This window comes from Ostrinia nubilalis, chromosome 19 (assembly GCF_963855985.1).
Source record: "Ostrinia nubilalis chromosome 19, ilOstNubi1.1, whole genome shotgun sequence".
Classification (NCBI taxonomy): domain Eukaryota; kingdom Metazoa; phylum Arthropoda; class Insecta; order Lepidoptera; family Crambidae; genus Ostrinia; species Ostrinia nubilalis.
Window position 1 is genome coordinate 2,880,214 of NC_087106.1, and position 27,799 is coordinate 2,908,012.

The window sequence follows — 27,799 nt, forward strand, 5'->3', positions numbered from 1 at the left end:
GCTACCTTTTCTTTTTTTATTATTTTCTATTGACGTTCAAAAGTGCCACTTGTGGTCTAAACTGAATAAAAAAAAAGACAGTTCCCCCCTACCTCTAAGTTACTACTAGGCGACACTCAGCGGCGGCTGCATGAGGTTGTCCAGCAACTTCAGTACGAGTTACGAGTCGATGAAGACACCCCCTCTCCTCTTCACTTCTCCTGGCTAGATACTTAATGGTACACTAAGCGACACTCACGTAGCATAGCAATAAAAGCGGCCCCAGGCGGCGGGCGGTCGTCCTTCCCAGTCAGCGGCCGCATGCGGTAATCCAGGAGTTCTAAACACTTCAGCACGAGCTGCGAGTCGATGGACACCACCAGCTCCGTCAGCCGCGAGCGAAGCAGCGTCAGCGACGGGTACAGGTAGTTCGTTATCAGGTTGGGGAAGTATTTGCGGAGGCTTTCGCCTATCTGAAGTGAAAAGAGGTATATTCACATCAATATGTGTGTTAAATTACACAATAGTTACTACCTACGAAAGTGCAAGTAATATTCAAAGAACTTCTTAGAATACACAGCAAGCAAAACGTTGCTTCACATAGGAGTTAATTCTCTACGAGCGAAATAAGAACCTAAACAGCGGTGGCTACGTGTCATGTACGAAAAATTTCTCAGAAGACATGGCAAACAAAATGTTACTTCACGTAGGACAGTTAATTCTACGACCAACTGAAACATGAACTCAAATGCCGATTACAAAAATATGCATTCTGAGTTTTAATTCACCGTTGGTACCACTGGTGTCGATCTGCTGCTGCAGGTATCCTAGTATTCTTCTCCACGACCTTCCCTTGTTTCTGCTATCTTGTGATGATGTTTACATCGATGACGTCATCCAACATACTCACTGGCGGCTAATTTATGTAGATGACGTCACCACTCACCCGCGGGATGTTGCTCTTGAGCCACGCGCTGACCAGCGGCGGCAGGCCCACGACCCTCGTGTCCAGGTGCACCTGCGAGCTGCTGCATCTACACTGGTTATCACAAAAATCGACCCTCCCGCGACAAGAACTTTCAAACGTATGCATCCCCACTTCCCACCAATATTGTCACCATTTAAAAGCCTAGTTCTAAACTTCATTTCATTAATGGAAAGGTTTTTACCCCAAAAATGTGTCTGTAGAAGAATCCTGAGTCACTTCTTCAAAAAATAGGTAGTTACGCTTGAGCCAACTTTTATGGCTATAAAACTGTTAAGTTGGGATTAATCGCTATCCATCTGTTAAAGAGGACACGTGAGATCATTATTTGGTTTTATAACCATAAAAATTGGTCTAATTGATCCCAGAGGTGAGCCCAAAGTGAGGTCTTTTTTCAAGTCACATTTATTGTATATCGCGTTTATGTTAGGCGTTTATTAAGAAATTAAATGTGTTTTTCTTTAAGGTTATTTATTGACCTTTAAAATAACACCAATATTGTTGGGGCACCATGATTGTGTCAGTAGAAACGAGTTTTCCTGTAAAACGTAGGTGGGCCGATTTTTGTGATGACCAGTATATATGACGTCACCACTCACCGGCGGGATGTTGCTCTTGAGCCACGCGCTGACCAGCGGCGGCAGGCCCACGACCCTCGTGTCCAGGTGCACCTGCGAGCTGCTGCATCTATATGACGTCACGCACCGGCGGGATGTTGCTCTTGAGCCACGCGCTGACCAGCGGCGGCAGGCCCACGACTCTCGTGTCGAGGTAGACCATGCCGCAGCGAGACACGGTGGCGGGAGAAGCCACGGCCAGGTCGGCCACCTCGAAGACATGTGCTGCCACCTGTAAGCTGCTGCATCTATATGACGTCACGCACCGGCGGGATGTTGCTCTTGAGCCACGCGCTGACCAGCGGCGGCAGGCCCACGACCCTCGTGTCCAGGTAGACCATGCCGCAGCGAGACACGGTGGCGGGAGAAGCCACGGCCAGGTCGGCCACCTCGAAGACATGTGCTGCCACCTGTAAGCTGCTGCATCTATATGACGTCACGCACCGGCGGGATGTTGCTCTTGAGCCACGCGCTGACCAGCGGCGGCAGGCCCACGACCCTCGTGTCCAGGTAGACCATGCCGCAGCGAGACACGGTGGCGGGAGAAGCCACGGCCAGGTCGGCCACCTCGAAGACATGTGCTGCCACCTGTAAGCTGCTGCATCTATATGACGTCACGCACCGGCGGGATGTTGCTCTTGAGCCACGCGCTGACCAGCGGCGGCAGGCCCACGACCCTCGTGTCCAGGTGCACCTGCGAGCTGCTGCATCTATATGACGTCACCATTCACCGGCGGAATGTTGCTCTTGAGCCACCTGAGCCTCTTGAGCCACCCGAGCCTCTTGAGCCACCTGAGCCTCTTGAGCCACCTGAGCCTCTTGAGCCCTTGAGCCTCTTGAACCCTGGTGTCTAGGTGCACCTGTGAGATGCTGCATCTATATGACGTCACGCACCGGCGGGATGTTGCTCTTGAGCCACGCGCTGACCAGCGGCGGCAGGCCCACGACCCTCGTGTCCAGGTAGACCATGCCGCAGCGAGACACGGTGACGGGAGAAGCCACGGCCAGGTCGGCCACCTCGAAGACATGTGCTGCCACCTGTAAGCTGCTGCATCTATATGACGTCACGCACCGGCGGGATGTTGCTCTTGAGCCACGCGCTGACCAGCGGCGGCAGGCCCACGACCCTCGTGTCCAGGTAGACCATGCCGCAGCGAGACACGGTGGCGGGAGAAGCCACGGCCAGGTCGGCCACCTCGAAGACATGTGCTGCCACCTGTAAGCTGCTGCATCTATATGACGTCACTCACCGGCGGGATATTACTCTTGAGCCACGCGCTGACCAGCGGCGGCAGGCCCACGACCCTCGTGTCCAGGTAGACCATGCCGCAGCGAGACACGGTGGCGGGAGAAGCCACGGCCAGGTCGGCCACCTCGAAGACATGTGCTGCCACCTGTAAGCTGCTGCATCTATATGACGTCACCACTCACCGGCGGGATGTTGCTCTTGAGCCACGCGCTGACCAGCGGCGGCAGGCCCACGACCCTCGTGTCCAGGTAGACCATGCCGCAGCGAGACACGGTGGCGGGAGAAGCCACGGCCAGGTCGGCCACCTCGAAGATCATGCGTTGCCGGTCGGTCAGCTTCATGATCTCGCCGCTCGATAGGCAGAGCTTCTTGTTGTCGTCTAACACCTGGTAGAAACGGGATAATTATATTGTATGTATTTGTGTTATAATTCGTTATCATCAATTAATTAGAACCTGTGCAGAGCTCGATTCTATTGTTATTGGGGATGAAAAATAACCAATACCATTTGTTCCCCACTGGCTTAGAAATCGGGAAAAAAAATTGCGATATCCACCAGTGGAGAACAACACCAGTAAAATCTAAGTTGTTTTGTCTGGTTTCACTGCAGACCCGGTCTTATATGTAATCTCTGTGGCTGTACTAAATGTACGGAAGCTGGAAACATTGAATTTTCGGATAGATCCAGTTTATTCTGTAAACTATTAATGATACCGATTTATAGAGCTCGTGAAGCACTTTCAGAATTAGTAAACAGTTTTTCGAAAACTAGCATAGTTTAAAAACAATCTAGTGAAATCACTTAACGTTTTGACCCTGTATGTAGTAAAACTTACAGTATTCATGTTCTCGATCCAGACGGCGTCGACGGGCCCGTCGAACACGTACCAGCGCTTGTCCATGTCCTCCACGGCGATGCCGCCGCGCACCAGGCTCGACAGGATGCCGTCCGTCCTGGAGATTGACAGAAAGAAAGAACCCTAATAAGAGTAAGAAGAAAGAAGATATACAGCCCTGAAGCTTAACTTCAAACTCCTTCTAATTAATTTCGTTGCGGGTCCAATGACTAACTTTGCCCTGGGACAAACTTTACTGGGTTGTGGGACCTCCTTGGTTGGGTTTTTATTGGCGGTCAATCTGTAGATCCTGGCTACACAGAAGTTGCAGCGGTGGGAACGAGAGGTGAGCAAAGTCCCGTTAACCTTCAAGTAGCATCGCATCTGCACACCCAGATTATTATCAATTAGAAGCCTACATAAAGAAAGACACATTAAAATGCACATAGCTTGCAGAACCGACAGCTGTTAGTGCAGAAATATTCTCAAGTGGCGACCATAGGCCAGAAAACGCAGTACTCCTATCCGGTGAACCGAAGGTCTGATAAAGGTCACGGAAAGCACCTGAATTCTGGCAGGTCATTGTGGAAAATCAGATTAAAGGTTATTCATTTATGTGAATTAATGCTACCAAATCACAACTAATACTGGGTACATACCACTCATGGGTCTGCATATCGAACTCCCCGTACAGCTGGCCCATGGTGATCGACTTGGGGTTGACGACGAAGGTGTGTACCGGCGTGAACGGGAACCCATCTGGCGCTAACTTGCCCTTGATCGCAGTCAAAGCGTCGCGTAGAATCTCATAGCACTAGTGGGATAAGTAAGAGCTACACAAAGTGCTCACCACTCGTGGGTCTGCATATCAAACTCCCCGTACAGCTGGCCCATGGTGATCGACTTGGGGTTGACGACGAAGGTGTGTACCGGCGTGAATGGGAACCCATCGGGCGCTAACTTGCCCTTGATCGCAGTCAAAGCATCGCGGAGGATCTCGTCACACTGGCGAGATAAGTAAGAACTACACAAAGTGCTCACCACTCGTGGGTCTGCATATCGAACTCCCCGTACAGCTGGCCCATGGTGATCGACTTGGGGTTGACGACGAAGGTGTGCACAGGCGTGAATGGGAACCCATCCGGCGCTAACTTGCCCTTGATCGCAGTCAAAGCATCGCGGAGGATCACGTAACACTGGCGGGATAAGTAAGAACTACACAAAGTGCTCACCACTCGTGGGTCTGCATATCGAACTCCCCGTACAGCTGGCCCATGGTGATCGACTTGGGGTTGACGACGAAGGTGTGCACAGGCGTGAATGGGAACCCATCCGGCGCTAACTTGCCCTTGATCGCAGTCAAAGCATCGCGGAGGATCACGTAACACTGGTGGGATAAGTAAGAACTACACAGGATGCTCACCACTCATGTGTCTGCATATCGAACTCCCCGTACAGCTGGCCCATGGTGATCGACTTGGGGTTGACGACGAAGGTGTGCACAGGCGTGAATGGGAACCCATCCGGCGCTAACTTGCCCTTGATCGCAGTCAAAGCATCGCGGAGGATCACGTAACACTGGCGGGATAAGTAAGAACTACACAAAGTGCTCACCACTCGTGGGTCTGCATATCAAACTCCCCGTACAGCTGGCCCATGGTGATCGACTTGGGGTTGACGACGAAGGTGTGTACCGGCGTGAACGGGAACCCGTCCGGCGCTAACTTGCCCTTGATCGCAGTCAAAGCATCGCGGAGGATCACGTAACACTGGCGGGATAAGTAAGAACTACACAAAGTGCTCACCACTCGTGGGTCTGCATATCAAACTCCCCATACAGCTGGCCCATGGTGATCGACTTGGGGTTGACGACGAAGGTGTGTACCGGCGTGAACGGGAACCCATCTGGCGCTAGCTTGCCCTTGATTGCGGTCAAAGCATCTCGGAGGATCTCGTAGCACTGGCGGGGTTAACATTTGATTTTAAGACCTTATAACGACCTTTTGCTCACGACTTCGGCTGTGTGAATTTTGGTCTGCCACAGAAAGACTTCATAGAAAACTATGTTAATAATTATGAAAACTAGCAACGATCCGTCCATCCTCACAAACTTTCACATTTATAATTTTAGTAGATATAAAGTTAATTAAAAAGGATGGATTGTTTTACGATATAGACTGGTATAGACCCACGAAAAACATAGTATATTTTTTCTTCCGGTTTTTAGAAGGATGTAGGTAGAAGTCGCAGACCGACGTTCGCGATCGGGCCGTATCGAGCGCATAAGGCGCCCGATGAGTGGCGAACCCAACTAGAGGGTTGCCCACCGCGGTGTTGGACCAAAGTCCAGCCTACGGCGGGCTCACTCTAGTGGGCCCGATCGAGGGGACTACGGACGCGGCCTGAGGGCGCCACGGTGGGCTCGGACCTCGGCTCAGGCAGTGTCCGGGGGACGGATTGGGGTACTTTTTGTTACAAACAGAAATTCACGCGGACAAGAATATTAATGCGGGCGAAGCCACAAGAACACACAATAAAATTAAATAATACATAGCAAAGTTTTCCCTACCTTAGTCTTTCCAGCGCCGGCGGGGCCAACCAACATCAGTCCGTGTCGCACGACAGTCGTCTCGTAGAGTTGGATCACTTTGAAAATAAACGCTGAAAAAGAAACTTACGTTGACATCCTCTCTTAATTCTATACGTTCAATAAAATCCTCTAAATTAACACCCGTATTCACAAACAATGCTTGCTTTTTTTGAAACAGCAACGCTATGCGAAGTCGAACGCATAGTGTTGATTAGAGTATTGAAAACTGACATTATTTGTATTGATTTTTTATTGAGTGATTGTGCAATAAATTTGACTATTATTAATTTATTAACAATTTCACAATTTGACATTATAATGAATATTAAAAATATGTTTTTAGTCTTATTCTTAGAGTTCTATGATTGTTTCGTGTGTGTCACTCTGCCATGCCACTCAAGTATTGTCTTTGAATAGATTTTTGGGACCCTGTGCATCCACGCGAACTGTGACACCTCATAGTAATATTTAGGAATATGGGTGTAAGAATTTTACACATTTTTAATATATGTAGTAATTTAACAAATAGACGATTCATGAACTTACTGTAAAGATCATCGTATCCCCTCTTCACGAGTATATTCCTGATGGATTGCTCCATGATGCCATAGTCCACGATTGGAATCTCGACACGTGGGAACAAATCTGATATAATACCTGGAATTTTAAAATTTTATGAATTTCATTTGTTAATCCTAGAAATCATGTGACGCAAAATATCGCTTATATCGATTGAAAACAGCATTGTTGCGTTTTGGCAGTTAGAGGTGAGTTAGCCAGTTCCTTTGTGGTTGAGGATTTCGGGTGAAGCTCGCTTGCACCTTCAGCCTGATCATCATTTTCCATCATACAGGCCAAAATAGGTAAGTAACAATATAACACACTCGAGCACCATTTGTACAAGCACAGTAGAATAGGATCATCTAGACTACATCCCACTTAACATTAGGTGCGATTGTGGTCAAATAACTGCCTTGTTATGCATAAAAAAAAGATCACCCCCACCCTTCCCGTGAATATCGTAAGAGACGACTAAAGGACAAATATGCGAACATCAGGCTTCACAAACCCGTTTGACCAGCTTCTGGCTTTCTGCAGGCTTCACAAACCCTTTATTTGCCCCTGGTAAATTAGCATGGAGACTAAATGATTTGATGACGAGTCACGCACCATTGAATAGAAGCAAGTCGTCAGCCAAGAACTTGGGCACGTTGACGTCTCTTAGCGCGCGTAGCACGATCTGCCGTTCTTCGCCGTCTGGCATCTGACGAATTAAGTTGCCGGCCACGAGAATCACTGTTTTCACCGCACGCATGCCGAAATCGTAATGGTCCTGGAAGCAGATCAAGTATAACGATTATGCAAGCGTGATAAAAAGCGCTTATCAGGCTACGCACAACGTCAGTGCGGCAAGCGTATACAAATACATAAACACTAATCTTGGCTTGTATTATTCGGCTCAACTCTCGCTGCGCGACGTATAATGTCATTTGTATTAATTCGTTTGCGAAAACGTGACATCGTAGCTTGTCTATGCCTTCTATGGGATTGTCGCGATTTCGAAACTCAAGAAGGTTAACTTCCTATATCAAATGACTAGTAGTATGAACATTTACTATACCCGCGGGTATCGTAAGAGGCAACTTAGGGACTTGCCCATTAAACAGAGAACGGGCAGCAGCGCTCTCTAATAAACATTAATCTCTTAAACTGCAATCTTCAACCCGCCTTCCAAGCGTGGAGATTATGGCAAAATCTTCCACTAAAGTGGAGGAGGTTCATAATCCAGCAGTGGACTGTAAAGGGCTATTGATGATGAACTACACTAAGATCTAAACACTTTTAGTTATAGCAGGCCTGTTCATCTCCGCGAGTTTTCATCGAAAACAAAACACGCACGATGGCCCACCTACAGGATACTATTCGACAAGGCCTCACATACAAGCGAACATTGACTCACGCACGCGTATTCTTGTGTATGATGGAAGAAAATAAATAAAATGGTGCCTCAAGACACTGAGAGGTAAATAAGTAGTTAATATTATTCATGATAATTCATGCTAAATCATGTATTTCCTCCGCCATTTTCCGCAGTTTGTCACCTCACGTCACATCATTTTACCGAAGCCAGCCCTATAGCTTCGGCGCAGTGCCGATCACTGACGTTTGTCAACAAAATGGTGCTTGACTCTTGAAACAGGCTAAATAACACCTTAATTTTAATGACATTGAGCATACATTTTTTTAAATACCTTCGCGAAGTAAAACTTCTGTACGTAGTACTTATTATTATTCTGTGGTTATAGTAATTCCATGTATGCGTGTTTGTGTTGTTGGTTGTCCTAATAAATAAAATAAAATAAAGTACCATATTCTTGAAGGTTCCAAATGCTACAAGTGCGACTGACCTGTGACGACAGCTGTTCCGAGCTCAGTCTGAAGGTGGTGGTGATCTTCCCTGCCAAGATCTTGGCCTCGAAGAACCCGTACGAAAACAGAGAGATCTCCGCGATCAAAGCATAGTCCGGCACCATCATAGCAATCGGTCGGAACAACGCTTTCAGGTTGTCAGGGAGTTCCGTGCGCCCTGAAGTTAAATCAAATCAAATCAATTTATTTTTGAAAATGGAGGTAGATCGATACAATTCATTTATTGCATTCTATAATGAATAGAATAGAATAGAATATTGTTTATTTGGCACAATACACAATACAAGATATAATGCACAGGTGTCAATGAGAGCTCAATGAGGGTTTTCGCGAATGAAAGATCCGCTAGATGGCGGGACGAGGATGTGGGGTCTGACTGCTGCGTGATTGGTGGATTTTGACATATCTGTCAATGTCATGTCAAAAATAACCAATCATGCAGCATTTGGACCTCGCGTCTACGTATTGCCATCTGGCGGATTTTTCATTCCCGAAAACCCTCATTGAATTAAACTTCTTAATCGAATGGCTCAATAACATTCACGCCCGTATTCAAATGTGAAGCAGCAAATCGAACGCAGAGCGTTGAATAGAACTGTGATTGGTTCGTGTGTCACCCTGTGCGTCCACGCGCACTGTGAGACCTCATAGTAATGTTTGTGATTACGGGTGTCAGTCATTTAAGGTACATATAAGAAGCAAAACGATTGACGAACATACAAAAAAGAAAGTATCAACTACACTCGCGAGCAAAAGTATGGAATCACTTACATGAAGTTGTTTCCACGCGATCTTGTGTACTAACGAATTTGTTAGTAACTAAAAAAGTAGCACCATTTTAAAGATTAAACTTTTAACTTTAAATTGATACCAAATTCATTTAAATCACACCAGTATTTAAAAAGATATCCCGGCTGATGTGAAGAAGTAAGAAAAAAGACATGTACCAACTGTTTGATACGTCGCGAGTTGCGGCCTATTTACCCCCTATAAAAGCACGTGTTTTCGGATTTTTGCGTTCACACGTTGATCCATACACATCTCGGCTTCTTTTGACACTTTACCTGGGATTCTACACCTTCAGAATCAGCACAAATCGTTGCACTATTGCAAGAAGGGCTAAGCCAGCGGGCTGTCGCACGTCAGCTCCACATAAGCCAGTCCTGGGTTTCAAAAGTTTTAAGACGCTTTCGGGAGACTGGTGTCTTTATCCCGAGACCAAGTTCTGAACATTGCCGGTGCACATCGCAGAGGGAAAACCGTTTTTTCATGTCAACTTCTCTACGAAATCGTCATTTGACTGGTATCGACGTCCAGCAAGAGCTCAGAAATGTTCGTAGGATAGCTGTTAGCGAGTGGACAGTTCGTCTAAGATATGAGCAATAAAATTTGACTCCAAAAAGGCCTGCCACAGGCTGGAAACTGACGACAGGTCGCCGACAAGCACGCTTTCAATTAGCTCGCACTCGGAAGGCGAATAATGGAGGCGAGTTTTGTTCTCCGTTGAATGCAGACTGTTTTTGCAGTGCAGCAGTCGAAGAGGTCGGGTCTATAGACGGCCTGGGGAGCGATTTGTGCAGTCCTGGTTCGCTAAAACATTGGCTTATGGGGGTGGCTTGCTCGACTTCCCATCGAGATGTGTAGGAGCAAATTGAAAGCGTGCTTATCGGTGACCTGCCGTCAGTTTCAAGCCTGTGGCAGGCCTTTTTGGAGTCAAATTCTATTGTTTATATCTTAGACGAACTGTCCACTTGCTAACAGCTATCCTACGAAAATTTCTGAGCTCTTGCTGGACGTCGATACCAGTCAAATGACGATTTCGTAAAGAAGTTGACATGAAAAAACGGTTTTCCCTCTGCGATGTGCACCGGCAATGTTCAGAACTTAGTCTCGGGATAAAGCCACTAGTCTCCCGAAAGCGTCTTAAAACTTTCGAAACCCAGGACTGGCTTATGTGGAGCTGACGTGCGACAGCCCTCTGGCTGAGCCCTTCTTGCAATAGTGCAACGATTTGTGCTGCTTCTGAAGGTGTAGAATCCCAGGTAAAGTGTCAAAAGAAGCGGAGATGTGTATGGATCAACGTGTGAAAGCAAAAATCCGAAAACACTTGCTTTTATGGGGGGTAAATAGGCCGCAACTCGCGACGTATCAAACAGTTGATACATGTATTTTTCCTTACTTCTTTACATCAGCCGGGATATCTTTTTAAATACTGGTATGATTTAAATGAATTTGGTATCAATTTAAAGTTAAAAGTTTAATCTTTAAAATGGTGCTACTTTTTTTGTTATTAACAAATTGGTTTGCACACAAGATCGCGTGGAAACAACTTCATGTAAGTGATTCCATACTTTTGCTCGCAAGTGTAGTACAAAAAATAAAATAAAATAAAGTGTTTGAGGATGTATGGATATTTATTACTGTTTAACAATATTTTCCGAACGGATGGATGAAACTTTAACAGATTAGATTTATATTGGTCATAACAATTCTAGCAGAAAGACTACGGACTCTATGGTCATCTACACTATCGCGAAAGATGACGTCATACCCGCGTATCCAGGGTTCATGGTGATGAAGACGGAGCAAGACGCCTTCAGAGGGAGCTCGCAGCCTTCGAACATGAACTTCTCTAGGTGAGCCACTTGAGCCTTCTGAATAGTCACCACCTGGATTTTAATTTTGATTTGTTAATTTTGATCATAATTGCAGCCACAGAAAACTAAATTGCACGCTTCTACGTTGTGAATCTATACTAATATTGTAAATGCGAAAGTATGTCTGTCTGTCTCTCTTTCACGCCTAAACCACTGAACCGATTTTGATGAAATTTGGCAGGGACATAGTTTGAATCCCGGGAAAGGACATAGGATAGTTTTTATCCCGGTTTTTGAAACAGGGACGCGCGCGATAAAGTTTTTCTGTGACAGACAAAATTCCACGCGCGCGAAACCGCGGGCGGAAAGCTAGTAATCTATATCTATAAAAGCGAAAGGTCACTGACTTACTAACTCACTCACTCATCGTGAAATCTCAGAAACTACAAGTGCTAGGAGTCTCGAATTTTGCATGGGGGTTCCTTTTAGAACGTAGGTGTTCACTAAGACGGGATTTTGCAAAATTCAACCCCTAAGGGGATAAAATGGGATCCACGCGTACTAAGTAATAAAGTAACGTTTGGTTAAATCATGAATATCATGTATTTAATAATACCTGCTGAGCGACCACCGACAACACTTCAATATCGATTCGGTTGAACTCATCAAAACACGCCCAGGCTCCAGACCTGTAATGAAAAAATAATATAAATAATAACAATTCTTACGAGCTTTTAACTTCCATTATGTGAATATGGTCAGGGAGTCATCTATGTATACAAAGAGTAATCACTTACGCAGCCAGTCCCTTGAAAAATTTTCCCATGGCCATGAAGTCGAGCTGGTCTGAACAGTTGAACACAACGCATTGCACAGCGAGAGCCTTCGCCAGATCCTATTAAAAATAATAAGTAAAAACTATTATAAAATCACGTAGTATATAAGGTCACGCATGCACATAGAACGTAGAACACATAGCACACACGAATATTGTACAGTCCAGCACATGACAGCACAACAGACATAGGTACAGTAAGCATCAAATACACTCGCGAGCAAAAGTATGGAATCACCATACTTGTTCCGAGCGATCGTAACAACTAAATGACTAATAGAAGATAATTAAAAATGGTACCATTTTAAAGGTAATGTTTTACACTTTAAATTGATACTATAAATATATACATAATCATTCAGTTCTTAAGATGGCTCGGAACCAAACACATCGGCGTGATTCCATACTTTTGCTCGTAAGTATAGTTTATGACACAAAAAGTTGTCAACACAACCTTCTTCCGATTGTTACAGAGGCGTGTCGCGAACTTTCTGGCTACTTCGGGTGTCACGAACTATTTGACACGGACTGTACCTACATTTTGCTGCAAACTCATCCATATAACAACTACACATAAAATGCGATATCTGCTGAAGTGGCAATGGGTAGGGCACATAGTACGCAGAACTGACGGCCGATGGGACAGCAAGGTTCTGGAGTGGAGGCCGCGTACCGGAAAACGCAGCATGGGACGTCCACCCACAAGGTGGACCGAACATCATAAAGGTAGCAGGAAGGCACTGGACGCAGGCCGCTACCAATCGATCAACATGGAAATTATTGGAGGAGGCCTATGTTCAGCCGTGGATGTCCTATGGCTGAAATGATGATGAAGATACCTATTCTATGCAATAAATGTTTGAATTTGAATTTGATATCGTCTGGCTGATATACCTTAGTGGTCTCAGTCTTGCCGGTGCCGGCGGGCCCGGCGGGCGCGCCGCCGAAGTACAGATGCATCGCGCACATCAGCGTCAGGTAGCAACGGTCGGTCAGCGGCGTGATCACCAGCCGCCCACTGTAATAAGTATTGTTATGAACTGTCACTAAGAGCTATCACTGCAAATGGACACTATAGATAGATCGCCACGATCTTTCGCTTGCCTTTAGACTAGGCGCAGACCACCGACTTTTAGTTGGCCGATAGTTGGGCCCGATTCTTCGTACAAATTAATGTACGAAGAATCGGCCAAATCAGATCGCTGTAATGTGCGTACTTCCATACATGCCCATACTGATCAACTGCCAGACTAAACTATTGGCCGACGAATAATCTATGGTCTGCGCTTAGGCTTAGTTGCCCGGCAAACGAAAGGTCATTTGCTAATCATTCGGTCATTGCGAAAATTTTCAAGTATGTAAGCCAGGGTCACTTCAAGAATACTGCGAAATATTACCATTATTTTTATTTCCAAACTTTAATAAGAGTTTAGTAAACAAATTATTTGCATAACGCGACTTATATCTAGCTACTAGTATACAGAGCTATTAGAATGAGATTTGTGAGAACATGCAGACTGAGGGCCTCCGCTAAAACTAGCGCGGGTAGGCGGGAAAATTAAGGTAAACAACGCACGAGGGTGCCTAGGATATTTTAAATTGAAAGACAACAATAATACGAAAACAATGTTTATAGTAGCCTGTGTTTATCACCTGTTCCCAAGGTACTCGCTGGAGTATTTGAACACGGAGTTTAACGCCTTAACGTCGCAGTAGTTCTGGCTGAACTGGCGGTAATAAGGCGCGGTGTCTAGTCGGTTCTCATCTTGGTAGATCTCGCGGGACTCGCCTTCCTCAAACTCGTACATTGGCTTCACTACTTGGTAGTACCTGGTGGAGACACGTTCATGTTGTCAGGTTCGTTCGTTTCAGCCAAAAGACGTCCACTGCTGGACAAAGGCCTCCCCCAAGGATTTCCACAAAGACCGGTCCTGCACAAGTTTTCAAGTATTGGAAGAATTTAAACATGTCAATGACAGGTGACATTAGCTCAACAGTAAACTGTTGAGTATCTGTTGAGGTCGACTGCCGAATCCGGAGAATACTAGTTCGGTCCCTAAGAGCGTCTAGACTATTGTGGTGAACCCACCCACCTAAGCATATCTATATTTAGCCTTCCTAAAAGAGCTAGGAGGGATGTCTTAAAAAACAAACATTTTAAAAATCCTTACTTTGGTAATTGACCAAAGCCAATGGAAAAAACTACTGATATTTTGGTGCAAACACCTTCATTCCTTTTATACCTTCTTTGTCCTTCTTGTGATTTTCATCGTAATAATTGTTTCTTTCTTTCAAACAAGCTAGGCCAGCCTGTTGGCAAATGTTTTGATTCAACTTGCGAAAAATGCATACCTAAGCTGGCAAGTCCACTGGAAGTCAGACACATTCTTCACGTTCTCATCCACCAGCGTCCTGGTGACGTCACGCGCGTGCACCTCTATCACGATTAGAGCACACACCACCTCGCGTTGGAAGAACGTCAGCTCGCCCTTCACCAGACCGCGAAGGCTGTCCAGCTGAAACAAATGGCTATGTCAAGAATAGCTATAGAGCGACTGTTCCTGGAACACTCAGATCGATAAGGACGAGTACGAATATAGATAAAAAGGGCGTGATACTAATCAAGTCCTAGGGGCAGGTATTGACTTGGCAGACCGAAGGTAGAAGCTAGCTTATCCAGAGTCCTCAACCATAGAGGAACTAGCTATCATACCTTCATCAACTTTACGTTTCCCCGAGCATATTTTCATCACCTGCAACTGCTGCCTCTAACACTCACCATAAGTAGGTTCACCTCAAGGAACTCCATACAGTACATGCAGCAGCTAGAAGCAGTCTCATTACGACGCCACGCATCTCTCTAAGCGTGCTATCATCACCTGCACCTTTCAACACTCTTCATGAGAAGGTTCTCCTCGAAGAACTGGTCCTTTCGGTAGTCCTCTTTAGCAGCTAAAGACGGTCTCATCACATCTTCACATCTCTCCAAGCCTGTTATCACCACCTGCACCCTCCACCACTCACCATGAGCAGGTTCTCCTCGAAGAACTGGTCCATGCGGTAGTCCTCGATGGCGGCCTCCACGCCGGCCGTCCAGGCGGTCTGCGAGCCGGCGATGACCACCTGCCCCGGCCAGCGCAGCACCCACTCGGCGCGCGGCATCGTCCATAACTCTTCTAGACCAGCTACCAGTGTCAGCCGGACTGGATGGCAGACAGACCATGTAGTTATTTAAGGGCCTACTGTAAAACTAATGCATTAATTTGCGTGCATTAATAGACGGGTGCCAGCTGCTGAGCGTAGGCCCGCGTCTGTCGTCCGAAGCGATTACACGCTGCACCCGCGCAAGTTTTAGCGTAGGCGTAGTAATTTCTAAGGCTTATTTTAGAATAACGCTGACCGCACACTGACCCTCGGTGCTTAAAAACCGAGATGTATGAGCAAACACGACTGTAAAATTAATGTGACAAGGGTACCTCGCTACTTTCGAGGGGTGTATATGCAAAGTGATATTAATATCTTTCTGATGGTAAGCTAAACACCGCGAAGTCTACCCAAGGAAGTCCTACACACGACCCTGCCCCCGGCAGTGGAGGCGGTACGCAAAGCATTTCCTCCGCGGCAAGAAACAAAGGTTTGTATAACTTTTAAAAAAATATTAATCTAACAGAAATTTTGTGGCGGCCCGAATTTCACCGAGCCACCTAGTAGGTAATAAAATGTCCTCACTAGTGTGCCTCATGGTATCCTCTAGCAACAAAAGCCACTGCTCCACGTTGTACGAGGGATAGAACTTGTACTTGAGCTCAACTATTTCTCCCTTTCCGGAGTGCATATGGCTGATCTTGAGATCCGGCTCAAAGGACCAATGACCAATGATGATGCTATAATAAATCAAGGTGTTCTCACTTGTGTGCCTCATAGTATCCTCTAGCAACAACAGCCACTGCTCCACGTTGTACGAGGGATAGAACTTGTACTTGAGCTCAACTATTTCTCCCTCGCAGGAGTGCATGTGGCTGATCTTGAGATCCGGCTCAAAGGACCAATGACCAATGATGATGCTATAGTATATCAAGGTGTTCTCACTTGTGTGCCTCATAGTATCCTCTAGCAACAAAAGCCACTGCTCCACGTTGGACGAGGGATAGAACTTGTACTTGAGCTCGACAATTTCTCCCTCGCTGGAGTGCATGTGGCTGATCCTGAGATCCGCTTCAAAGGTCACCTGGCAGACAAAATTCAATTACAATAGAATAGTACAAATGATGTAAGATGGCCCGGTTCCCACTACGCCGGACTGGCAAATTTTCCGGGAACCGGATGCCGGACAAAGTGTTCACATTACGCCGGATGCCGGATCCCACAAGAAAGTCAAGTCAGTCTACTTTCATCAAAATATGCGAGCCGCATGACACGAAGGCCCTTTTCACACGTCCCGGTTGCCGGCTAACCGGCGCCGGGTACCCGGTGGTGAAGTGTATGGGCATGCCGGATTAATTACGCCGGAACATGTGAAAGCTACGTACCATGCCCATACACTTCACCACCGGGTACCCGGCGCCGGTTAGCCGGCAACCGGGACATGTGAAAAGGGCCGAAGGGAGTACGGGCGGGGCGGGCGGGTGACTGATTCCGGAAAAACTTGTTCACACTGCTCCGGTCCGGTGATTCTACCGGCAGTTGACATCTCTCCAAACCACTACATTTTTATCACCGAAAAAAATTTAACAGGTTATGTAGAAATGTGTGAAAATTTGAAGGAAAAAAAATATGTTTTTAATAAAGTTAATTTTTTTATGAAATTTTCTTTACTCCGTATTTTACGCGTCACAGCTGGGGCACTCCGCTGTTCGCTAGAGTAGTCGTACGCGCTCATTGCCCCGATCTGTCTGTCTCGCTCACGCCTCGACCACGCTTCCAGAGTTATTATTATTACTTACTTAGACCATTGTAAAGCAACATTTCAAGTAATTTTGAGTTCTAATAAGTGTAAATCTTACGTAAATAGTGCTAGCGACGCGTGTGTCCATGAATTACCAATTGTGGGATGAAATTTTGAGTAACTTTACTTAACTTTTTTTTTGCATAAATAGGATCAGTGTCAATAACTCATTACCCAGAATTTTTTTTTGGTGATAAAAATGTAGTGGTGTATACATGGTGTTAGGTAAATGGGTTTATGAGCCGACACTAGCCCATGTTAACATGGGCATATAAATGGCATGGTGAAGTCAGAAATTTGATATCATAAGGTGGGACACAGGCCAAGAGCTTCCTCGTTGTGGATAAAAAAATATATATATTTTTTAGGGCTAGTGTCGGCTCATATACCCATTTACCTAACACCCTGTATATCTATGGTAAAATCTTACAAGATCCTATTATCTCTGACCTTGGCAATATTCTCGAAGCACTTCCTAAGATGCGGCTGCACCGCGCGCGGGTTGCGCGACTGAGACAGTATCTCGAGCAGCTCGTCGTCGCTCAGGAAGAAGAAGCGAGGGAAACGCAGCCGTTTTAATTCCATGTACCTGGTTATAATAGAAGATATTTATTCTGTTTTGTCCTGTGTTTATATTTACTATATCGTTTCATCCACGAAGACGCGCCCCACCAATTTTTGGTCGAGGGAAGCGCGGGGTGCGGGGATGCGATTGATGCGAGCAATCCGAGTGTGTGCGTGTGCACTCATGGATGATTTAGCGTGTACCGACAACACTCAAACATTAGCGAAAGAATGGTGGGGCGCGTCGTGGATGAAACGATCTATAAAGTACTTTTTTAAAGTTAGGTATATACTCGGACTGATCAGCGTTTCCGCAGATCTATTTTTTAAAAAGCAAAAACAGCTTTATTAATAAATAATAAAACATAGGCTACATAGTTTTCCCCAAAAGATGGTGTTGCATTTAGAAAACCAATCTAGACTGGAATGAATATCTATCGACTCTAATGCGAAGTGTTTAAACACAGGGGAATTTTTTCATTTGACACATCCGTCTAGCTTTTTAAATCATGCCAGTTTCAGTAAACTTCATGCGTACACCTTTCTTCTATATGTAAAGCAAACATAAAGGGTGATGAACTTAGAACTCACTCCGCCAATCCTCTCGCTACCACTGCCAGCAGATGCCGCGCTTCAACCAGACTGTCTAGAAGCCGGCTGTCCGGGCAGATCAACATTAACTGGAACAGATACATTATGCACTAAACTGCAGGAATATCTCCTTTTTTTTTTAAACTAAAATTGTTATAGAACCTTAACACAAGGGGATAAGATTCACAATAATGTGGGAACTATATTCCCCTTGCCTTATTAGAGTTTTTTTAATACTTAATAATTTATAGCATTCCACAGTGTAGGGTTAATAGCGAAATATGGTCAACAAATGATAAGGATACAGTTAATGATTGATATAAATGGAATCTGTGACATCAGGATAAGTTGCAATGAACTAATAGGAACTGAAATATCCGTAATTTTTACAGGGAATGTAAACATTTCACATTTCGGAGTACATTCTATCTACCTATGTAGGGTAAATCCTAACACAAAATGCTATTTAATTTTAAAACGTATATTATCTTCTGCAATCACTCATTCAGTAACTCATTCGATAACCGACCTTAGGGCAAGCAGCAGCAGTGCCCATTATCCGCCGCCATATCCTCTCCATGGTGCCGTATTTCTTGGCTTCAAGTGGCAGTTGGCGTGAGATGTCTTCTGACGTGAAAATAGGCTCCAGGTACATCCATTCCCTGGATGTGAAATGTATGATGAATACCCTTGGGTGTTACATACAGCACTATCTTTTCGCAAGCAGAGTAATGTAGTACGAGTACCTACCAGAGAATGGGAATACATCACACATAGACCATTGCAAATCAAAATAAATAGATATGATTCTAGTGTGAAGAACTTTTTACTTGCGAATTGCTACATATTTGGATGCGAACACCAGACCAAGCCCGTTAAAAGCCAAGGGACAGAATCTTACTTGCCAATGGCGTCGACTGATAGTCTCAAATAAAGCGTCATCACCAAGCAGTAGGACCAACCTTTTAAGGCTTCCACAGACCAAAAAGTGTGGGTCAGTTGCAGCGCGGCTGAGGCACACTGAAAGCAGCGCAGTTTCAAAGCAGTTGCATTGCGGGCGCTTGTCAAAAATTTAAATATTCGAAAACCGCTTTCAACGCGCTGCTACCGCCCTGCGTCCGGTGTGTCATGCTAATATGGCCGCACTTGGTCTGCCCAAGCCTATACTGTAATTTCTAAAGGTTCTCTCTGTCCTCAGTCCTGAAAGATCGCGCGGCAGATCATCCATCTACACTCAGCGGCACGGAATTTGGCCCAAGCCTAAATAACCTGATATGAGCCCAAATAGGTGTTGTATGCCTAAGTTTCGTATGACATGTTAACAGAACATTTGTTTTTGTTAATTTAAGAGTCTAAATTCATAAATAAATGCGTCTGTTTAACTTTTGTGGCTCTAGAAACGCATTTCGTTGTTGGGGCGCAAAGAGTACGGGTAAGTTTAAATTCGATATTAAATGTTGTAAGGGTCTGGCGTTTTGTTTTTTGTTTTTAAATTAATCTTAAGGTTATTCTCATTTCTAGAATTTGAGATCAATGCCCATTACTCCAGCTCAAGTTGCTCAGATAGTGTTGCCTAGAAGGCAAGGGCGTACGCAGCGGGAAATGGCTGAAACTTTAATTTTATCTTGTACAATCTTAAGATAAGCATTTTAAAGGCATGACCAGACCGCCCTTTACACAAGAAGACCAGGAAGTGGGGAATTAAGGTGTATGTCAGCGCGCGATGACTTGATTATCGTAATTGCAATATCAAGGAATCGGGTTCTCATTACGGTTGAGATACGCCAGCGATTACAAACAGCAAGCCCAGTGAATGTCAGTGAGCATACAATAAGAAGAAGGATGGAGGAACGTAACCTACAAACTCGAAGACCAGCTCGAGGACCAGAACTTCTCCGATACCTTCGCGAAGTGCGACTTTGGTTTTCTAGAGAACATGCAAATTGGACGCAAGGCTCATGGAATAAAGTTCTATGGATCGATGATTGCAGAGCCACCTTAAGAGCTCCAGACGGCCGTGAAAGTGTATGGAGAAGGTGCGGAAAAGGGTTACTACGCAAACTGCCAGTTTTCATAGAAAGTTTACTCCATGAGCCTTGCGTCCAATTTGCATGTTCTCTAGAAAACCTTAGTTGCACTTCGCAAAAGTGTCGGAGAAGTTCTGGTCCTCGAGCTTATCTTAGAATATACAGGTTACGTTCCTCCATCCTTCTTCTTATTGTGTGCTCATTGATATTCACTGGGCTTGTTGTTTGTAAACGCTGGCGTATCTCAACCGTAATGAGAACCCGATTCCTTGATATTGCAAGCACGATAATCCGGTCATCGCGCGCTGACATACACCTTAATTCCCCACTTCCTGGTCTTCTTGTGTAAAGGACAGTCTGGTCATGCTTTTATAATGCTTATCTTAAGATTGTACGTGATAAAATTAAAGTTTCAGCCATTTTCCGCTGCGTACGCCATTGACTTCTAAGCAACACTATTTGAGCAACTTGAGCTGGAGTAATGGGCATTATCTGGAATTCTAGAAATGAGAATAACCATAAGATTAATTTAAAAATAAAAAACAAACGCCAGACCCTTACAACATTTAATATCGAATTTAAACATCCAGTACTCTTTGCGCCCCAACTACGAAATGCGTTTCTAGAGTCACAAAAGTTAAACAGACGCATTTACTTATGAATCTAGGCTCTTAAATTAACAAAAACAAATGTTCTGTTAACATGTCACATGAAACTTAGGCATACAACACCTATTTGGGCTCATATCTGGTTATTTAGGCTTGGGCCAAATTCCGTGCCGCTGAGTGTATAAAGAAGAAAAGGACTCACTTCTGGCACTCGATCCACTCGTCCACGACTTTTTGCGTCAACCGTAGTTTTTCGTCCCACTCTGTGATGCGCAGCTCGAATGCTGCCTTGAAGGGGCTGAAGCCGAGCTGCTGCGTTACTAAAGTCACTAAAGATACCTATAAAATATACACTTACCAATGTCTTGCGAGTGACAGGATCTGTTAACAGTGGCGCCAACTGGTGGGCCTAAACTGAGCAGTAATTGTGCAATTTACTCGGCATGGGGCACACTGAAAACCAGCGTCGTTGCCTTCCTCACCGTGGGCCACGGCATATGCTGAGTGGGGTCCCGTTGCGATGGGCATCGCTGTGCGACTGGGTGGCACTGCTCGATTTACTTTCTCTTCCATTGTATGTTTTATGTGTTCCCTCTGTCTTTTTTTTTATTTACCTCTTTTGCCTTTTGTGATGTTCATTGCAATGTTTCTTTCTTTCAATTTAAAGATTCGATCTGTACTCTCTGACTCACTTCTGGCACTCGATCCACTCGTCCACGACTTTTTGCGTCAAACGTAGTTTTTCGTCCCACTCTGTGATGCGCAGCTCGAATGCCGCCTTGAAGGGACTGAAGCCGAGCTGCTGCGTGGCCAGAAGATGCTCGTCTAATAACTGGAGCGTTTCGTCCGCTATCTTCATTATGAATGTACCTGTGTGGGGAGAATGTTTTGAATAAATTAAGGCTGAGTTGCACCACCTAGTTAATTTTGACTGTAACTGACGATAACCGGTGTTTTTGTATGGAGTTTGACAGATTTTTGACGTTTGTCAAAGTTAAAGTAAGATTGTGCAACCTAGCTTAAGGTTTGTGGAGCAACTATGTTGTAACATTCTCATCGATGGTATGACGCAGATATTGAGTCGCGAGTGAGAGTGACATACTGTCGACAAGTCACCCTGACGCTACTAGCAACTGGTTGCTAACATCTAAAGTACGGCCAACGAGAAGCGATACAAAAGGTCGATTCGACTTTCAAATTGACAATCTATTCTGTCTCTTCCCTTCTTGTGTATTTGTCGTAATGTCTCGTTCTCCCGCCAAAATATGTCAAAGTCAAACCCTTAGGCTGGGTTGCAACATCTTACTTTAACTTTGACAAACGTCAAAAATCTGTCAAATTCCATACAAAAAGCACCGGTTATCGTCATAGTTACCGGTAAAGATAGGTGGTGCAACCCACCCCTACTATTCTAAATGACAATGACATTGGGTTTGTTTACATTTGGTATCGCTTCTCGTTGGCCATACTTTATACCTACCTATAGGGTACCTGCTCTGTGCGCCCGCGCAATTTTAGCCCTTAAAGGTACACTCACCAGTATTCTTGTAGGGCGCGATCTCCATAGCCTTGTTAGCCCAGTCGCCCTGCATTTTGTCAAGCGACTGCTCGATGACGTATTCCTTGCTGGCCAGCTCGCATGCCTCGCTGGAGACACTGTGACATCAGCTGTCACCACTCAATAGCCTTAAGACACACGTGACGTCAACTGTCACCACTCACCAGTGTTCTTATAGGGCGCGATCTCCATGGCCTTAAGACACTCTTGACGTCAGCTGTCACCACTCAATAGCTTTAAGACACACGTGACGTCAGCGGTCACCACTCACCTGTGTTCTTGTAGGGCGCGATCTCCATGGCCTTAAGACACTCTTGACGTCAGCTGTCACCACTCAATAGCCTTAAGACACACGTGACGTCAGCGGTCACCACTCACCTGTGTTCTTGTAGGGCGCGATCTCCATGGCCTTAAGACACTCTTGACGTCAGCTGTCACCACTCAATAGCCTTAAGACACACGTGACGTCAGCGGTCACCACTCACCTGTGTTCTTGTAGGGCGCGATCTCCATGGCCTTAAGACACTCTTGACGTCAGCTGTCACCACTCACCAGTGTTCTTGTAGGGCGCGATCTCCATGGCCTTGTTGGCCCAGTCGCCCTGCATCTTGTCCAGGGACTGCTCGATGACGTATTCCTTGCTGGCCAGCTCGCATGCCTCGCTGGAGACACTGTGACGTCAGCTGTCACCACTCAATGGCCTTAAGACACACGTGACGTCAGCGGTCACCACTCACCAGTGTTCTTGTAGGGCGCGATCTCCATGGCCTTAAGACACTCTTGACGTCAGCTGTCACCACTCAATAGCCTTAAGACACACGTGACGTCAGCGGTCACCACTCACCTGTGTTCTTGTAGGGCGCGATCTCCATGGCCTTAAGACACTCTTGACGTCAGCTGTCACCACTCAATAGCCTTAAGACACACGTGACGTCAGCGGTCACCACTCACCAGTGTTCTTGTAGGGCGCGATCTCCATGGCCTTGTTGGCCCAGTCGCCCTGCATCTTGTCCAGGGACTGCTCGATGACGTATTCCTTGCTGGCCAGCTCGCATGCCTCGCTGGAGACACTGTGACATCAGCTGTCACCACTCAATAGCCTTAAGACACACGTGACGTCAGCGGTCACCACTCACCAGTGTTCTTGTAGGGCGCGATCTCCATGGCCTTGTTGGCCCAGTCGCCCTGCATCTTGTCCAGGGACTGCTCGATGACGTATTCCTTGCTGGCCAGCTCGCATGCCTCGCTGGAGACACTGTGACATCAGCTGTCACCACTCAATAGCCTTAAGACACACGTGACGTCAGCGGTCACCACTCACCAGTGTTCTTGTAGGGCGCGATCTCCATGGCCTTAAGACGCACGTGACGTCAGCTGTCACCACTCACCAGTGTTCTTGTAGGGCGCGATCTCCATGGCTTTAAGACGCACGTGACGTCAGCTGTCACCACTCACCAGTGTTCTTGTAGGGCGCGATCTCCATGGCTTTAAGACGCACGTGACGTCAGCTGTCACCACTCAATGGCCTTAAGACACACGTGACGTCAGCTGTCACCACTCAATAGCCTTAAGACACACGTGACGTCAGCTGTCACCAATCACCTGTGTTCTTGTAGGGCGCGATCTCCATAGCCTTGTTGGCCCAGTCGCCCTGCATCTTGTCCAGGGACTGCTCGATGACGTATTCCTTGCTGGCCAGCTCGCATGCCTCGCTGGAGACACTGTGACGTCAGCTGTCACCACTCACCAGTGTTCTTATAGGGTGCTATCTCCATAGCCTTGTTGGCCCAGTCGCCCTGCATCTTGTCCAGGGACTGCTCGATGACGTATTCCTTGCTGGCCAGCTCGCATGCCTCGCTGGAGACACTGTGACGTCAGCTGTCACCACTCAATGGCCTTAAGACACACGTGACGTCAACTGTCACCACTCACCAGTGTTCTTGTAGGGCGCGATCTCCATGGCCTTGTTGGCCCAGTCGCCCTGCATCTTGTCCAGGGACTGCTCGATGACGAACTCTTTATTGGCCAGCTCGCATGCCTCGCTAGAGACACTGTGACATCAGCTGTCACCACTCAATGGCCTTAAGACGCACGTGACGTCAGCTGTCACCACTCACCAGTGTTCTTGTAGGGCGCGATCTCCATGGCCTTAAGACACTCTTGACGTCAGCTGTCACCACTCAATGGCCTTAAGACACACGTGACGTCAACTGTCACCACTCACCAGTATTCTTGTAGGGCGCGATCTCCATGGCCTTGTTGGCCCAGTCGCCCTGCATCTTGTCCAGGGACTGCTCGATGACGTATTCCTTGCTGGCCAGCTCGCATGCCTCGCTGGAGACACTGTGACGTCAGCTGTCACCACTCAATAGCCTTAAGACACACGTGACGTCAGCTGTCACCACTCACCAGTGTTCTTGTAGGGCGCGATCTCCATGGCCTTGTTGGCCCAGTCGCCCTGCATCTTGTCCAGGGACTGCTCGATGACATATTCTTTACTGGCCAGTTCCCCAATCTCGGCGATCAGCTCGCCGTGGGCAGCCATGCCTTGCTTCAGACACATCGTGAATGTTTGTTTCTCGTTCATCGTCACGGTTATACCTGGAGAAAGATAGAGGGGTATAGCTCTATCACTAATATTCATAATCGACAAGACTTAGGCCTGGTTCAGACACAGCGCTCTTTCTCGTACACTTGCAAAACCGTAACCGCAGGGTTACCGCTTTTTTTATCCACAACGAGGAAGCTCTTGGCCTGTCTGTATTTCAACTGATGGTAAGTAATGATCAGGCCGAAGGTGGAAGCGAGCTTCACCCGGAATCCTCAACCACGGAGGAACTGGCTATCTTACCTCTAACTGCCGGAACACAACAATGCTGTTAACAGTTTTTATGGCGACAGACTTAGGTAAGATGGTGGTAGCTAGCCAGGCGGACTTAAAACAAGCCCTACCACCAACCAAAACAAACAGAAAAATCTGCCCCCACTGGGAATCCAACCCGGGGCCTCTGCGTCTGAAGCAGGTGGTCTTACCACTAGACCACAGAGGCGGTTCAGTTTCAGTTTCAGCTTCAGTGCCTTGAAAATGAGAACCACGCGGTTATCGCGCGTTGTTGAACTAGACCTTAGAGGCAAATGAAGGATTTGGCATACACACTGGCTAAGAGAGAGCAGGCCTTCCCAAACCACTTGTTGGGAAGGCCTACATATTTCTATTTTAGTCGCCTCTTACGACATTCATTACCATGCTTGGCTTACGTTAACATATCCACTGTGAATGAAAGTATCTTACCAGCTTTCTCCATGAACTCATTCCAATGTCGCTCCTTCATACCCGGATTTCTGACCGCTTGAATGACAGGTATTAGAGGTCTGAATTCGTCGATGTCGTCCTGTAATCAAACAAAAATATATAAATACGACAATAAAGCTCAAATAGCCCATTCTTTGGAGGGCCGCTCTCGGTACTTCTCTGATCAGCAGAAATGACTGAGCAGCGGCATGGAGCAGACTGTAACCCGCTACGGCGGGCCGGGGGTCCTGTTGTACCAGGGCCGCGAGGAAAAAACCTCTATAAAAACAACTGGAGGAGGGGATTGGGGGTTCCCTCGAAGCCAGGGAGGATCGCTCATGAGCGAGCTTCTAGCCTGCATACGAAGCTGCGGACGAATGTGCAACTAGTACAATAACTCGCGGCTCCGTTTCTGTGGGCTCTGGCACAGAATAATAATAAGTACTACGTACAGAAGTTTTACTTCGCGAAGGTATTTAAAAAAATGTATGCTCAATGTCATTAACAATATGGTGTAATTTAGCCTGTCTCAAGAGTCAAGCACCATTTTGTTGACAAACGTCAGTGATCGGCACTGCGCCGATTGTATAGGGCTGACTTCGGTAAAATGATGTGACGTGAGGTGCCAAACTGCGGAAAATGGCGGAGGAACTACATGATTTAGCATGAATTATCACGAATAATATTAACTACTTATTTATCTCTCAGTGTCTTGAGGCAACTTAAAGAAGTACATTCTGTGTTTTTATTATTATTTAGGCAGTTAAATACTGCACAGTATTTAGTACACCATTTTCTTTATTTTCTTCTATCATACACAAGAATACGCGTGCGTGAGTCAATGTTCGCTCGTATGTGAGGCCTTGTCGAATAGTATCCTGTAGGTGGGCCATCGTGCGTGTTTTGTTTTCGATGTAAACTCGCGGAGATGAACAGGCCTGGCTCTGGTGAAAACCGTCGGGTTTTAGTGGGTAGGCCCCACCTTTAGTGGGTAGGCGGGGAGAGTCCCACATAACCCACTGGCCGTCCCCATCGGCGGGGGAGGGGAGGTATCCCCGTAACGACTCCGCCACTAATTACCAGTCACCGTGTATAACGACTGTCACGTTAGACTGCCCACTCACCCGTATAGTAGTGGCTACTTGCTGCACTTTGGGCATGTCTGCGAATGTGCGCACGCACTTGACGATCGTCTTGTAGTATTCGTTGATGAGCGGCTCGATTGAGTCCGCGTCTACATACATCAGCGGGTTGTCGAACCACACTTCGCGCGCTTTCAGGAAATCTGCACACAAATAAAAGTTTATTTTTGCTTAGCTGATTATACGTCAACCAAAGATATAGCGCATAATGGAGTACATTTTATTAGATGATTGGTGGCTTTTAAAGTCTGCCCTAAAATGATTGAATCCAGTTTTAACAGCTCATAAAAAGTACGACAATTCAATCAATTTTAGTGTCAAGTATTCATTCACTTTATTGTAACAAAAAAGCGAGTTTCAGGCCTGAAGTCGTGCCCCAAATAAAAATATGTACACTAGCCCCCTTTTTAATACAAGTTACACCTTAGTCGAACTCTGGCTTAAGTTGTCATTTAGTATGGAAATGTCATTTTAATCCAAAGTTGTAACTTTTTATTAATAAGGGGGTAGGCGAATCGCGTTTGACAGTTCGAACGGAATGGTGGAATTAATAAATAAATAAATCTTTGGACAATTTCACACAGCGCCAGCTAGCCCCAAAGTAAGCAACTTAATGCTTGTGTTATGGGTGCTAGCTTAACGGATATACTACTTATATGCTTTTTTTTTAAATACATAAACATTATATAGCCTGACCAGGAACATAAAAACCCTGGCATAGAGGCGCGTCAATTGCATTTGATAGTGCAACACTGAGTACAGTCGTACCTGTGTTGAATTAATAGGCTAACTTTATGTATCAGGATTCAGGATTACGGGCTAATTTGATATTTTCATAAATTAACGAAAAAATATTATTATAGGTAACCTGGTTTAAATAAATTAAATGAAACCATCAATCGAGCTATAGTCTATCCAATATAGCTTGATTAGAATGACGGCTGTCAAACGAAT

At 46.0% G+C, this 27,799-nt stretch overlaps 1 protein-coding gene across 1 annotated transcript in view; it reads right to left on the reverse strand.

Annotated features, from left to right (window-relative positions):
- The window catches only part of LOC135081335 (dynein axonemal heavy chain 1-like), a 111,585-nt gene that overhangs the window by 59,471 nt on the left and 24,315 nt on the right, over positions 1-27,799 (reverse strand). The window contains exons 23-45 of the mRNA XM_063976053.1: positions 26,828-26,976; positions 25,704-25,803; positions 24,821-25,012; positions 21,546-21,723; positions 18,748-18,880; positions 18,219-18,307; positions 17,514-17,652; positions 16,208-16,346; positions 15,143-15,321; positions 14,471-14,634; positions 13,772-13,948; positions 13,013-13,136; positions 12,081-12,178; positions 11,900-11,972; positions 11,238-11,355; positions 8,665-8,843; positions 7,427-7,589; positions 6,803-6,913; positions 6,236-6,327; positions 5,472-5,626; positions 3,667-3,784; positions 3,013-3,216; positions 239-452 (exon numbers count right to left, since the gene is read on the reverse strand). Of these exons, the coding sequence (XP_063832123.1) occupies positions 239-452; positions 3,013-3,216; positions 3,667-3,784; positions 5,472-5,626; positions 6,236-6,327; positions 6,803-6,913; positions 7,427-7,589; positions 8,665-8,843; positions 11,238-11,355; positions 11,900-11,972; positions 12,081-12,178; positions 13,013-13,136; positions 13,772-13,948; positions 14,471-14,634; positions 15,143-15,321; positions 16,208-16,346; positions 17,514-17,652; positions 18,219-18,307; positions 18,748-18,880; positions 21,546-21,723; positions 24,821-25,012; positions 25,704-25,803; positions 26,828-26,976 (3,288 nt within the window). The remainder of the gene's footprint in view (positions 1-238; positions 453-3,012; positions 3,217-3,666; positions 3,785-5,471; positions 5,627-6,235; positions 6,328-6,802; positions 6,914-7,426; positions 7,590-8,664; positions 8,844-11,237; positions 11,356-11,899; positions 11,973-12,080; positions 12,179-13,012; positions 13,137-13,771; positions 13,949-14,470; positions 14,635-15,142; positions 15,322-16,207; positions 16,347-17,513; positions 17,653-18,218; positions 18,308-18,747; positions 18,881-21,545; positions 21,724-24,820; positions 25,013-25,703; positions 25,804-26,827; positions 26,977-27,799) is intronic.